Source organism: Corythoichthys intestinalis, chromosome 3, assembly GCF_030265065.1.
Source record: "Corythoichthys intestinalis isolate RoL2023-P3 chromosome 3, ASM3026506v1, whole genome shotgun sequence".
Classification (NCBI taxonomy): Eukaryota; Metazoa; Chordata; class Actinopteri; order Syngnathiformes; family Syngnathidae; genus Corythoichthys; species Corythoichthys intestinalis.
Window position 1 is genome coordinate 52952852 of NC_080397.1, and position 15944 is coordinate 52968795.

General features: G+C 38.7%; 1 protein-coding gene across 3 annotated transcripts in view; it reads left to right on the forward strand.

The window, feature by feature from the left end:
* LOC130913274 (kinesin-like protein KIF2A) overlaps positions 1–15624 on the forward strand; it is a 50042-nt gene extending 34418 nt beyond the window's left edge. For 2 of the 3 annotated variants that reach the window (XM_057831744.1, XM_057831745.1), the window contains 7 exons: positions 83–193; positions 279–346; positions 539–664; positions 3916–4063; positions 7927–8028; positions 8135–8273; positions 14925–15624. In XM_057831744.1, coding sequence (XP_057687727.1) covers positions 83–193; positions 279–346; positions 539–664; positions 3916–4063; positions 7927–8028; positions 8135–8273; positions 14925–15010 — 780 coding nt within the window. In that variant the 3' untranslated portion in view covers positions 15011–15624. The remainder of the gene's footprint in view (positions 1–82; positions 194–278; positions 347–538; positions 665–3915; positions 4064–7926; positions 8029–8134; positions 8274–14924) is intronic. The other variant, XM_057831746.1, reaches the window with a different exon arrangement.
* Positions 15625–15944: the final 320 nt, after the last annotated feature.

A 15944-nucleotide genomic window follows, 5' to 3' on the forward strand; every position in this document is an offset into this window, starting at 1 on the left:
ACCCCTACTCGATGCCCAACCCTATTGTGAATGACATGTATTATATATTTTAATAATAAAAGTACATGCTCCTTTGTTTCAGGAGTGCATCAGGGCTTTGGGTCGCAACAAGCCGCACACGCCTTTCCGAGCCAGTAAACTTACCCAGGTCCTGCGGGACTCCTTCATTGGTGAAAATTCCCGTACATGCATGGTAAGTCAGTTACCGCAATAATGTGACGTTTCCCTCCACGTGTTAAAAGTATTCATCTGGAGTATTTTGATCTTTGTCTCTGCAGATTGCAACAATCTCTCCTGGTATGACATCCTGTGAGAATACCCTCAACACGCTTCGCTACGCCAACAGGTGCTCATATACAGTAGTCACTTTGTACAGTCTATAACTAGCTGCCTTTATAGTGACTGCGCTTCACTCACTATTAATGTGAACCTGTTTCTTATTCTTGTTATTCTGGTGTGACTCTATCCCTCTTTTCCGTTATTCCTCTTGCCTTTCCCTGTCTACTCTCTCATGCTGCCCCGCAATGCGCTGGCATAGAGTAAAGGAGTTTGGGATTAGTCCATCAGACATCCCCTTCTCTCAGGGGGGTCAGGGGAGTCGCCCCGAGCACTCGCCGACCAATACTTTTGAGTACGATGACTTTGCTGCTACTCCCCCCGGCAGGTCAAGCGCTTGCACAGCACAACACAAACATAAATGCATGGGTTTTATCAGGTACTTACATTTGTTACATTGGCACAATGAGACCAGATACAAGAGTTGAATCAAAAAGTTTCCGGGTGGTTTGCTGACTTTATTCAGCAGCTCATGACATCAACACTTGCAGAAAGAAACTAAAATAAAAATGAAATTAAATCAGTATTTCAATAACAAAAAAATCAAATTTGCAAACAAACAAACGATTAGCATGTATCAGTTATCGTCCTTTACATAATCAAAAACAATGACATCATCGCGCCCCAAGTATTCGACCACAATTGAAAACGCACAATAAACACTGCAAAATGTGTTATATACAGGTGTTTCCTATTTGGATGCTTCACAAGCAACAAATGTGAGCGCAGGCTTGCAACTCTTTCACCTTTTTCGTTGGAGCAAATGGCTCTTCCTCGTGTGTGTGTGCGTGCGCTCTTCTTCGTGTGCGCAAATATGGTTTTCGTGTACATACTGAACCTTTTGGAATTTCTCACATTTCTGCATAAAATCACCATCAAATGCTATCTGATCTTTGTGAAAATCACACAGATGAAAAAGCAGTGTCTGATTTAACTAAAACCACCCGAACATTTATAGGTTTTCATATTTTGAGGAGGATAGCATGCAAACAATGACAGGAGGGGGAAAATAAGTGAACCCTCTGCCTAAGGACACTTGAAGAGCAATTAAAACCAATTTTTACCAAACAATTTAAGTCAGATGTGTGCCCAATCACTGATGAGTGGTTAAAGCTGCCCTGCCCACTATAAAACACACACCTTGTAAGAAGTGTCTTGATGAGAAGCATTGCCTGATATACATCATGGCTCGGTCAAAAGAGCTGTCTGAAGACCTGCGATCAAGGATTGTTGATTTGTGTAAAGCTGGGAAAGGATACAAAACCATCTGGATGTTCATCAATCGACAGTCAGAGAAGTTGTCTACAAATGGAGGGAGTTTGGCATTGTTGCTCCTTTCCCAAGGAGTGGCCGTCCACCAAAGATGACGCCAAGAGTTCCGCGCAGAATACTCAGATAGGTAAAAAAGAACCCTAGAGTGTCTACTAAAGACTTACAGAAATCACTGATACAGTTCAATATCTATGTGCACACATCAAGTACATGTAAAACTATGGCCAAGAATGGTGTTCATAGGAGGATTCAACGGAGGAAACCACTGCTGTCTAAAAAAAAATTGTTGCTTGGTAAATGTTTGCAAAAAGGCACTTGGACACTCCACAGAGGTTTGGCAAAATATTTTTTGGACTAATGAAACCAAAGTTGAATTGTTTGGGAGTAACACACGACGTCATGTGTGGAGGAAAATTGGAAAAGCTCACGGATATCAACACCTCATTCCTACCGTGAAGCATGGTGGAGGTAGCGTCATGATTTGGGGCTGTTTTACTACCTCAGGGCCTGGACAACTTGCAATCATTAATGGAAGAATGAATTCAGAAGTTTATTAGGATGTTTTGCAGGAAAACCCTAGGCCGTCTGTCAAAAAGTTGAAGCTAAAAAGAGAATGAATGCTGCAACAAGACAATGATCCAAATCACCGAAGTAAATCAACTTCAGAATGGTTTCAGAAGAACAAAATACACGTTTTGGAGTGGCCAAGTCAAAGTCCAGACTTGAACCCCATTGAGATGCTGTGGCATGACCTAAAGACAGCGATTCATGCCAGACATCCCAGGAATCTGACTGAACTACAGCAGTTTTGTAGAGAACAATGAACCACGATTAGTCCTGATCGATGCGCCAGACTGATCTGCAGCTACAGGAAGCGTCTGGTCGAAGTTATTGCTGCCAAGGGGGGGGCCACAGAATATTAAATGTGATGGGTTCACTGACTTATTTTCCCCCCTTCTTTCATTGTTTGCATACTACTATCCTCATTAAGATATGAAAACCTATAAATGTTCGGGTGGTTTTAGCTAAAGCAGAGTTTTTTCATCTGTGTGATTTTGACAAAGACCAGATCACATTTGATGGCGATTTTATGCAGAAATGTGAGAAATTCCAAAAGGTTCAGATACTTTTTCATACCAGTGCACATTCTTCGTGTGTACATGCGCTCTTACTTCCGTGCGGAAGTGCTACATGCATCACAAAAGTCAACATTTAAAGTCAACATCACGTAAGTCGGGTACGTCGTAACCCGGGACTACCTGTAGATACGTCTTTTATAGTATTTTATTTTTCTCTCGTAACCTGAAATTTCTTTCTTAAAGGGATCCACGGATAGGAAGACTTGTAGTTCTTAAAAGATAAATGTTAGTACAAGTTATTATAATTTGATATTGAAACCCCTCTTGATCTTTTCTTTTTTTTTTTATAAAATTTGTAAAATTAGTTTAACTAGTAGGTCGCCATAGTTGTTGACGTCACAGGGCCACGCTGCCAGAATTCCACCTGTCACTCTTAAAAAAAAAAATTTTTTTTTTAAAAAGTGTCACGCTTTAATTATGTAAGGTAGTGATTTAAATACACCACAAGGTGTCAATGGTGAGTTTTAGATAAATTAGGGATCAAGCCAATGAGTGCGTTTTTTTTCCCCTTGACTGACGCTGTAGTTTCTTTAATCTAGAGTGGGATAGAGAAAGGAGAGTGGACACAGGCATTCAGATTCGTAGCTCACACCGCATAAGCTTCGGCAAGTCTTTCACAACACACATAAGTATAATATAGTGAAAATACTACAAAACTAATACTCATATCTCTCAAAAAAATGTCACCAAGAAGAAAAGTGCTTCAATCTCCATTATCAGAGGTCTAAGAAATGCACGATTTGCATACTTAAATACTACTTGTGAGTTACAGCTCTTGCATTGGATCTCATTGTGCTGTGAGGTGGCCTGCTTGTGCATACGAACATTCATCTTCATTGACTTTTCTTTTTTCATCGCCGTGACCTTTTACCGCTGGACCCATCCATCATCTTTAAGCCTTTTTACCTTCAACTGCATGTGACTGGGACTTTTTCTTTGGTTTTAACAGCAGCATATTTTTTCTTTTCGTTTTCATTTATGAACTGTCAATACATCTTTGAGCAATCACTATTGGTGGTCATCCATGAAATGAGAGCGAAGTTGGCCGTACCAACTACCCCTCACTACTCCTATGATGTCACCAGTCTTTGCCACCTTCAGCCACCACCACTGTCTGCTGGTTGAATGCTATCAGTTCTGATGAAATTAATGTTCCATTGGCATTTAGGGTGAAGGAACTTACAGTGGACCACAACCAGGTGATGGAGGGAGGCCGAACCAACATCCACACGGTCAACCAGCTGGACATTTTGGACGAGGAATGGCAGAACAGTTCACCGCAGAGAGACGACCTCAAACTGTTGTGTGAGCAGAATGTAAGTAGTTTGGGGCAGTTTGATGTTAATCTAGAGCAGGGGTGCTCAAAGTTTTTTGCTCCAAGATCTACTTTTAAATGAGACAACCTCCCGCGATCTACCTTGAAAGAGGAGGGTGAACTAAAAAAAAGAAAAAAATTTAAATGTACAGTTACAGTAATTATGCTTTGTGAGCAACATATGAGGTTATGTTGCTCACAAAACACAAATAACTGTGTACATTTAAAAAAATATAAATAAAAAATGGAGGGTAAATTATGTTTGCTCACATAACATGATTAACTATGTACATTTAAAAAAAAAAAAAATTTTTTTTTTGATGCTGCGAGCTACCCACACTAGCGTTGCGATCGACTGGTCGATCGCGATCGACGTAATGCCCACCCCTGATCTAGAGTATAACATTTAACAAAACTAGTGTTTTTAGAAATCAAGAATGTAGCGTGATGTATAACACAATTAGAGCTGTCCCGACTAGTCAACGTTGTCGACGTCATCGATGACGTAAATGCGTCGACGGGCAAAACATACCGCCAACGGGTATTGACGGGTTAAAAAAAAATTACATGCGGATAAAGTTTAGAATGGCGGGTGCTCGCGATGCAAGCGGTTGTTACTAACACCCCCAAGGGGGCCGCTGTTATTTCAATGTGACCGGCATTGTCAGATTGAGCAAAGAGGAAGAAAGTGGGCGAGTGAGCGAGAGGGAGCGAAACAGAGGGAGTGAGATCGGTGAGTTTGGAAAGTGCGCGGGTAGCGCCAAGTTCAGTGGCTGCAGCCCCTGCGTTTTTGTTTTGGACAATAAAAGTATCCATAAAGAGCCATCCGACGCCTCTCAGTGTTTTTATGCACGCCGTCGCTTTCCTGAGGAGGACATGGGCCGAACCCACGACAACGAGCCAAGTGAATCGCTGGTTCACTCCTCACTAAGGCGAGGAGTTGGAAACACCGCCAATTACCAAAAAGGGCAGAATTGGTGACACATGAAAGTGGCATAAAGCCAAAAAAGCGGACCAGAGTAGCCAGAGCATGGAATAATTTCAAGGAAAATATGGAGGGTGCCACTGTGTCTTTGCTAAGCTGAGCTCGCATACCACGGTAGCACGTCGGCTATGAACGAACACTTGAAGCGCCGTCACCCAAGTATAATTTTCCAAGACAGCAAACAACAAGCTAGCGGATTGTAAGTCCATACAACTTTCTAACTATTTTTAAAAAATGGAAGTTACCTTTATGTGCGTCGTATCAACGTGCATTTTTATTTAATAAAATAATTAATGTATGTATGATTATATATATATTTTTAATTATTATTAAATTTATTAGGATCGGGGAAGCTCCCACTTGGGGAAAATATATACATACATCCTGTATATACATAATATAATGAAAATATATATGGAAACAGCACTGGCCTGCTTACTGTAATCCATGACTGCACTAATGTTAGTCACTTTATATTATAAATCATCACTGTGTATATACATATAGTAGTATACTATAAAATTAATACTATATATTTAATTTTTGTTACTGTATGTGTGCCTCTCATTCAAAATAGTTGTGGTAATATTTCAGTGTGCCCTCTACTTTATCTATTTTCAGGTTAAAGCAAACAAAAGTTGAACAGTTTTTCCCCTCCCCAAAAAATGCAGAATGCACACCAGAAAAAGCATCTGAACTCACACAAAGTCTTCTGAAAATGGTTGTCCGGGACATTGCAATTCATTTTAACATTTAGAACAATATAGACAATGACATACCACAAAAAGGGTAAGAATTGTTTTGACTCCTGTTAAAGAGGTGAAGTCTCAGTGTTTCCGTTTACTTTTTTTTTTTTTTTTTGCACTAGTTAATGCCAGCATAATTTGACCTCATTGTTTGTGATTTATTATTGATTTATTATTATTTATTATATTGATTTATGTTATTTATTTATACGTTAATAAAGAATGTAGGTGTTCCAAAATGTTTTTTTGTGAATTAATAAGCTTCAACAAAAATGTCATTATTTAAGTAGTAAAAAAAAAAAAAAAAAAAAATATTAGATTAGTCGACTAATCGGGAGGAAATTAGTCGTTTGGGACAGCCCTAAACACGATACGGTAACACTATTGGACAGTGCGTCATAAGACCGTCATGAGGGTCCAGCAAATTATGTTAATTTTGAATGGATGTAAAAGAAGTGGACTGGACATAAATGTAGTGATAAAATTTACCGGATGACACATGATAACATCTGTCATCAGGATTCATAAATACTCATGAGAGTATCATGCCATAATTATGATGTCTTATGACAGTCTTATGATGCCAGTCTTCCTTATCTGATTACCTCATCATTCGAACTAGCTAGTTCATCAATTAATCGACTTCTAAAATAATCAATAGCTGCAGTCTTACACTGATATACAGTGAGTGGGGCAAATAAGTATTTAGTCAACCACCAGTTGTGCAAGTTCTCCTACTTGAAAAGATTAGAGAGGCCTGTAATTGTCAGCATGGGTAAACCTCAACCATGAGAGACAGAATGTGGGGGAAAAAAAAGAAAATCACATTGTTTGATTTTTAAAGAATTTATTTCAAAATTAGAGTGGAAAATAAGTATTTGGTCACCTACAAACAAGCAAGATTTCTGGCTGTCAAAGAGGTCTAACTTCTTCTAACGAGGCTCCACTCGTTACCTGTTGTAATGGCACCTGTATTAACCCATTATCGGTATAAAAGACACCTGTCTACAACTTCAGTCAGTCACACTCCAACTCCACTATGGCCAAGCCCAAAGAGCTGTCGAAGGACACCAGAGACAAAATTGTAGACCTGCAGCAGACCAAATTACCAGCAACAGTGTGTGAAAAACTTTCGAAGAGTTCTAGAAAACGTTTGGCCTCCGTTATTGCCAACAAAGGGTACATAACAAAGTATTGAGATGAACTTTTGGTATTGACCAAATACTTATTTTCCACCATGATTTGCAAATAAATTCTTTAAAAATCAAACAATGTGATTTTCTGTTGTTTTTTTCCCCCACATTCTGTGTCTCACGGTTGAGGTTTACCCATGTTGACAGTTACAGGCCTCGCTAATATTTTCAAGTGGAAGAACTTGCACAATTAGTGGTTGACCAAATACTTATTTGCCCCACTGTAAGTTGTGTCAGTGGCTCATTTATTTTCTGTAAACAAACTCAACAACAAAATCGAATAAGGAGGAGGCAGACTGTAATGAATCTGTTTTTTTTTTATCAAACAGTTGTTCATAAATATTATCCAAATCCAATTTCAAATCACTCTCTCTTGTATAGCAATTTACAGTTTGAGTTTGTGTTGTTGTTATATGAATGTGTGTGTGTGGTTTCTTTATAAAAAGAAATGAGACAACTTTACTATCTAACAATTACTCAAGTGCTAATAAGCTTCTCTGAAACACAATTCAAACGGATAATTAGATTAGCATAATCGCGAACTAGCTTAGCGCTACGTGCTAAGTAGTAACGTCTCATCAACAAAGAATACAAGCAATACTATTGGCTTCATTTACTCATCTTTCACGGAGGCACACTGGCTCTAACAACACAAAATACAATATAACTCTTGACACTTTGTAATGTTATTGATTCAGCATCCCACCTCAGTGTAGCAGTGAACTCTCTCTCTCTTGCTCCAACCAGTGGCGCGCGCGCGTACATCTGTAGAGTGTATATCTGTTTTTAATCAATTAAATTTTAACATTATTTTGTGATCTCCAAATATGTGCAAAATAGTCACTTGCCCTTTAAAAGGGATATTAGCCTTGTGTTTTGTGTATGGGCTGATTTGTGTGAATCCCAAATGAAACTCCTGTTTTGTTTGCATGTCTCTTAGGAGGAGGAAGTTTCTCCTCAGCTCTTCTCCTTTCATGAAGCTGTCTCTCAGTTGGTGGAGATGGAGGAGCAGGTCCTAGAGGACCACAGAGCTGTTTTCCAGGTCAGATAAAGAAAGAACACTGGAAATTTCAGTGCATCGACTCACTAATTTTCATGACTGAAAATAATTTTCCACTCCTTCAGTAGTAAAACTTTTCTATTTCCAGGAGTCCATCAGGTGGCTAGAGGATGAGAAGGAGCTCCTGAAAATGACAGAAGAGGAGGTGGACTACGATGTGGAATCGTATGCGACTCAGTTGGAGAAGATCCTGGACCAGAAAATAGACATTCTCACTGAGCTTCGAGGTTTGTCAAAAGCAGACGCACATCGAACAGGAAATACTGTTCCATCAAACAGGGCTCCCGCATGAGTCACATGAGTGACACAACCAGACGATGCAGGCTGACTACACATTAAATGTCACACATTGTGAACATGTGACAGAAACTACAGTGATCCCTCGCTACTTTGCGCTTCAAACTTTGTGCACTCAGTCCATTGCACATTTTTTTTCAATTTGGAAATATATATATATATATATATTAGGGCTGTCAAACGATTAAAATTTTTATTCGAGTTAATTACAGCTTAAAAATTAATTAATCGTAATTAATCGCAATTCAAACCATCTATAAAAAATGCCATATTTTTCTGTAAATTATATATATATTCTGTAAAATAATTTGTTGGAATGGAAAGATAAGACACAAGATGGATATATACATTCAACATACGGTACATAAGGAATGTAGTCTGTAGTGGGCATTTCACTCTACTGTCATTTAAATCTGTCTATGCTGTCCTCACTCCGAAGCGTCTACTTTTTCCAAAGCTAGACAGCTAGTGAACGACGCCTTAATAATCAGACTTCTTCCTTTTTCATCTGATTTATTAATAAAATGGCCTCAAACCACTGTCCTCTTTAGACCGTAGTGAAACTACAAAAAAAAAAGTACACAAGCATTGCATTAGCAACAACGTTAGCTTAGCACACTATACAGGTTCACTAAACATAAACAAAAAGCGTCTCATACAAAAAATATAACATTTCGCTTACTAACATAATATGTACATTCTTTACAACAACCATAGTTACGGACAAATCTTGTCCAAGGATCATATAAGCACAACATTACAACGTAGGCGTCAGCCCGAGACGTCGTTCAGCCATATTGAACTGGCAAGAAAGAAATAAAACATGTCGCAAAGCGACCACAAGAGTTCGCTGTTAGACAGCAAAAAAAACCTTGCTGTAAAACTTACCAAAAGGCAGAATGCTATCTGAGCGGGACATGTGCGTTAATTGCGTCAAATATTTTTACGTGATTAATTTAAAAAATTTATTACCGCGCGTTAACGCGATAATTTTGACAGCCCTAATATTAGGGGTGTAACGGTACACAAAAATCTCGGTTCGGTACGTACCTCGGTTTTGAGCTCACGGTTCGGTTCATTTTCGGTACAGTAAGAAAACAAAATGCAAAATATAAATGTGCTAGTTGTTTATTACACACTTTTGAGCTTTCAACAATAGGAACAGTAGCCTATACAAAGCTAGAATTCTGCTCAAAAAGTAGCCGGTATTTAAAGATAATCAACAACAATTTGCCTTTCTGACCCCGCGTATTGGTCAGCTTTCTTTCTGAAAGAAAGAAGAAAAAAGAAGTCCTGTGCTAAAGAGAAGAAAAAATCCCAATGACAAAGATTTTAACATGTATTTTACAAATGAAATGCCTCAATGAAACATTTTTTTCCCTTATGAACGGCTTTCAAAAGCTTTATTGGTGGATTTTCTCAAGTTAAAGCGCCACACAGAAATTAATAAATTTAATTGTGTAAGTAGGATCTGTTTACTATCCTCATTAAAATATGAAAATCTATAAATGTTTGGGTGTTTTTAGTTCAAGCGGACAGTTTTTTCATCTGTGGGATTTTGACAAAGATCAGATCACATTTGATGATTTTATGCAAAAGTGTGAGAAATTCCAACAGGTTCAGACACTTTTTCATACCACTGTCTTTTATATTGGGTGTGTTTGTGTAATATCGTCAAACAGTAAATACAAGAAAAGATACTACTACTAAATGAGCGAAAATCAACAGGAAATGAGGTGAAATGCCACAAAATATTAAATGTGGAGCTGCAGCTATCGATTATTTTAGGAGTTGATTAATCAATGAACTAGTTAGTTCGAGTAATTGAGTAGTCGGATAAGGAAGGAGCTAAGCCTCGAACAGAATTAAAAATAAATAAATAAAAGAACAATTGGCTAGCTTAAATGCTATAAAATGCCATTTTTTTTTACTACGCTCTTAACAAATGGTTCAGACATATTCCCACAAAAAGTGGGAAAATTACGAATGCATTAAAAAATTATTAGTTCAAACAAAAACTTGGATTATGTTGGTCTTAACAGGGAGCAGCTGGATTCAGCCATGTGAAATGAGGCAGACTAGAAGGCAGTGTATCCACCCAAATCAATAAAACTAAAAACCCTATGAAAACAAACCATTACTACACCACTTAAACGAATACTCGAAGCAGCAAAATTTAATCTTTTTTTTTTTCTAATCAAATACTCGAGTTAATCGTTGCGGCACGAATTAAACGTGATGGTTCACTTAACCCCCCCCCCCTTCTGTTATTGTTTGCACACTATATTCATTAAAATATGAAAATCTATAAATGTTTGGGTGTTTTTAGTTCAAGCAGACAATGTTTTTTCATCTGTGTGATTTTGACAAAGATCAGATCACATTTGATGATTTTATGCATAAGTGTGAGAAATTCCAACAGGTTCAGATACTTTTTCATACCACTGTATTATATATTGGGTGTGTTTGTGTAATATAGTCAAACAGTAAATACAAGAAATGATGCTACTACTACAAAACGAGCAAAAATCAACCGAAAAATGGAAGTGAAATGCCCCAAAATTAACTCGTTGCCTGGCATTTGCTGCCACTGACGGTCATAGACGTCCAATTCGTTTCAAGTGGGAGGGTGGCAGCGAATGAACATTCGTTCATTCGCTGCCATCCCTCCCACTTAAAACGTATTGGACGTCTACTAGTTATAAACACATTCCAATTCACAGCAGAAAGATAATGGGGGTCAAAGCTGTCGAGTCACACATGATTTGTGTTCAGAATTTTTTTTTGACATGTTTTGGTCTTTAACCCTTAGATGCACAGGTTACTGGACCCTACACTCCTCCATAAGTGGGTTAAAAATGACCCATTTTAGAACCAATGTGTTTTTCTAGGCCATTTTGGTGAAGAATAATAACTTGTATATTAATTAGTATGATATTTAGGGCCACACAAGAATGATTTCATGCTTGAAATATCTTTATGATTCAATTAACATTTTTTTGGGGGGGGGGGGGGGGGATAATACAGAACAGCAGTAGACTTAATCCATCCTTGTATTTTATCATCAATGATGAAAAGCTCCCATGCATCTTTTTGGTGAGACAGCAGTGCTAAGCCCTTGTGGAGGCCCTGGCCGATTTCTGAGGATATTGTGGCTCTGTGTTCTGCCCTGGGTGGGAGGTAAATCTCTCTAGTAAGAGCCCTACCAACTCGATCTGTTGGCCATGATTTGGACACTTTCTTCTTCAGAGGACACATACAGTGCTGCTCGAAAGTTTGTGAACCCCACAGCGATGGTCAGATTTTTTGTAAAAAAAACTAAAATAACCTTATTAAATGTTAAGTTATACCCAAATCCACAATACTGACATTCCAAATAATGGACTGAAACAAAAGAAATAGATATATTGTCATTCTTTATTTAACAAAAGTGGTTGATTTAAGAAAAACTCAGATATCATGTGTGCAAAAGTATGTGAACCCCTTCAGTTAATAGGATATTGCGCCTCCTTTTGCAGATTACCTCAACCAAACGGTTTCTGTAGTGACTAATCAGCCTCTCACATCTACTTTGGGGGATTTTTGCCCATTCTTCCTTGCAGAACGCAGTCAGTTGAGAGAGGTTTGATGGGCGTCTGGCATGAACTGCTCGCTTCAGGTCCCGCCACAGCATTTCAATGGGATTTAGGTCAGGACTTTGACTGGGCCAGTCCAGAACACGAATCTTCTTCTTTTTCAGCCATTCCTTGGTTGTATTGCTGGAATGCTTTGGATCATTATCATGTTGCATGATCCACCTTCTGCCAAGCTTTAACTTCAAAACAGATAGCGTCAGGTTATGTTCTAGGATTTGACAATATTCCTCAGAATTCATGATTCCCTGGACTATGTGGAGTTGTCCAGGTCCTGAGGATGAAAAGCAAGCCCAGATCTTGACATTCCCACCTCCATGCTTCACTGTTGGGAGAAGGTTCTTTTGGTGGTATGCAGTGTTGACTTTTCACCAGACATGGCGGTTTTGGTTGTGACCAAACAGTTCAATTTTGCACCTACATCAGTTGATGAAAACTCTTTTTAATTTAGTCTCGACAACACAACTGTTAAAAAAACAAAAAAAACTACTGAATTGATTGATTAGGAAATCAGGTTGAAATAATAGAAAATTCCAAAATGTTGAGGGGGTTCACAAACTTTCGAGCAGCACTGTAAGTGGAAACTTAGGAGTCAGATTGATCCTGTTCGGTTGGATTTCCAGGGGGACAACTGCCACTGCCACCTGGACAATAGTCTAGGTCCTCATCATCAGAAATTTCAGACACTTGAGTCCAACCCTGTCACTGCCTCTCCATCATCCAACATCTGTAGGACCATTTCAGCTGTAAACCTTGCACAAATCTGATTTTTTTCGGGTTTTTCCGACTCGACTGAACGGGAAAAGTCGCATAAAAGTGGACCATTTTCAAATTCGATCCAGGTCACTTTCGTATGTGGTTAAAATCCCATCCGGGCCACATTTTTCCAGAATGTGGCTGCGGTCCGAACTGTCAAGTCCCCCAAATTGGAATTCATGCAGCTATTAACATCACCAAAGAGCGAGAGCGACGGTGCTACGGTAGCGGTGCAGCTGTGCATTAGCGTTAGCGCCTAGCTTGAACGCGGCGTTGACAACAGTCATAAAAAAATTAAATGGGTTGAGAATGAGCCTGACAATGCTCGGTGCTCAGCGCATCTCGGACTGCGAATTAGAGTGCACGTGTGATACTTGAACAGGCTCAAGGGACAAAGGCAGTCTGAACGGGTATGACAAAAAATCTGAATTGTGCATTAGGACCTGCGGGATGAACCTTGCCTTAGTTAGCTAGCTAGTTATGAAGTAGGTTGATTTGTTGATAAATAATAATGAAGAGTCGTGAAATACACACACACAAAATACTATATGGCCATAATACTTACAGTACACGTATCAGCTCTTGCTGTGTAAAATAATCTTCTTAAGGGATGTCACTTTTTACATACCTAGTCTGTGTGGTCCACGGTAAATTTATTCCTGACACCCAAAGTTGATAAGAAAGAAAGATTCCCATTGGATTCCATAGAAAATGCATGTGGGTCATTTTTGACCCACTTGTGGAAGCTTAGGGTAGTAATTAGGGCTGCAGCTATCGAATATTTGAGTAATCGAGTAATCGACTGAAAATTCTATCGACTGAAAATTCTATCGATTAATCGAGTAATCGGATAAAACAAATATCTTTTTAGGTGAAGAGCAATTATAGATATACATGAGAAAACAAGACATTTTATCATTTTCAGTCAATCAATGCCTTTATTTTTGATGTATATTGTTGAAAACAGCCAACAATTGCATCTCAGATGTAACTAGAATTTTAAAAAATGACATTCACTGCTTTCACTCAAAAAACCTTTAGATCTTATTTAAAATTTAAAAATATATATATATATATATATATGAACACACCTAAAAATGCCTTTACGCTTGATAACACACATCACTTAAAAGTTAGGATTTTTCCCCACGTTTTTCAATTAAATTTCTATTTGTGTCAAGCCATTTTTAAGTTCTAGTTAAGTTTTAAGTTAGTCTAAACTGTAAGTCCTGATAGGATTTTGAGTTTTTGCACTGTTCAAAATAAATGTATGATACAGGCTGTATTGGAGCACATTAGGGACTAGTGCTACTTGGTGTTTTATCCAGCAATGACTACTGAGCTAAAATTGATAGTTAGCATTATTGAGTTTTTATTTGACACCCTCATCACTCCACAACGCTATGTTATGTTAAAGCCTGTATGTAAGACACGTTAGCCACGCATTGAAAGCGGTCTTAATTAATTGAAACCTAGCCCTCCGCAGTGCTAACGTAAGGTGAGCTAGTAGTGACAGTAACGTTAATCTTATATATTAGTGTTTAGCGCTCTTTATTAGCGCTTAGCGCTCTACCGCTTTAAGATGGCGGCTGTTTGATAACGCTGCCCAGACGCGGCCTAGTCTGTCACTGTGCATCTAGTTCAACATACATGTGATCTCTATGAGACTCATTGGACGCTACCTGCAACTAACGTAGCATGAGCGGGCTAGTATTTAGCAACGTCGGCGTCGTTTGTAGCGGTTGTCGGCTGCAGTAAGTTTTTTTTTTTGCTTCTTCCTCTACGCAGCGCGTTGTCCCGCATTAAAAGTAGTCCGAGCAAAACGTGATGCTTAGAGCTGTCAAAATAAACGATTACTCGAGGTGAATAAAATTACTCGGATCAGTTTTTAAACTCGAGATGCTCGAGTATTCGTTTCAGCTCTAGTAGTAATACAAAAATGACAATTTCTTCAAATGTATAAAAAGTTCATCAAAAATTAGAATGACATTATATCAAAAACATGTTTTTGGAGGAATACCTGGAATATGAACTAATAACAATTTTTCATTCTGAAGATATTTCAAGAAAACCTCACCGGGTCATTTTTGACCCACTTATGCATCTAAGGGTTAAATATGACTTAAAAGGTTACAAGAACCCTGTCAAATCCCTCATCAAGACTAACATCTTACCTGGCCTTGTTTCCAACAGATAAAGTGAAGTGTTTCCGCTGTGCTCTCCAAGAGGAGGAGAAAGCCAGCAAGCAGATCAACCCCAAGAGGCCACGAGCTCTTTAGACGGACCGGGAAGGTGGGAAGAGAACCACTAGACAAACGTTTGCCTGCGAAAGCACAAAAAAAAAGGACCGACCTTTCCTACAGGCTCAAAAAGTTGCAACTATAATGACTCTTATATAGGAAATAACTGTGTTGCTATGGTCTTGTTAGGAAATTTAGGAAGAAAACATGGGGAAGATTTTTTTGGTTATGTTTTTCACGAGGAATGTTTAGGAACTCTAAACCGTTCTTCTTAAATTATTTTCTTTTAATACTTGTTTGTACTTTTTTTGCCACACAGAACTGGTTGATTTACGGTTGCCCCCAGCTAACTTGTACAGTCTGCATGTGCACTGATGTTATGGCGTCTTAATGCTTTTTTGGCACTATATATATTCATGTCCCATATGCAGTCTGTCTTTTTCCCCCTCCACTTTTTACCAGTGTGGAAGAAGTTTCCCCAAATGCATTTTTATGTGTAGCTTGTTCCCATTCGTGCCATTTCATGCCATGAGGCAATAGTTTCTACACTAATGTTCGACATGTTTTTCACGGGTTACACTTTGTTATAAAACAACTGGAAAGGAAGAACCTGAAAATAAATGTATAGTGAAAAACAAGTTGCAGTTTGTGTCTAATGATGGGGTAAGGTGACCACCTGTCTGGTTTTAGGATGGTCGGTCACGCAGCGTTTTCAGTGATGCGTCTGGCACAACCCATTAGCCCGAGGACGTAGGTTTGGTCTCAATATTGGTAGGGACCAGTGCTTAATTTGTAAATCATAAGGTGCCGGAACACAAAGTACATATGACAGCGCAGGGATGACGTGACGGGAACAAGTCCTGGAACATACGCAGTAAATCGTGTAGAAAACAACACGCAAATGCCCACTTGCCATGCTGTGTGACTTAAAATCCTCAATTTCAGATAATATCCATGTTATAAATGTTATGAC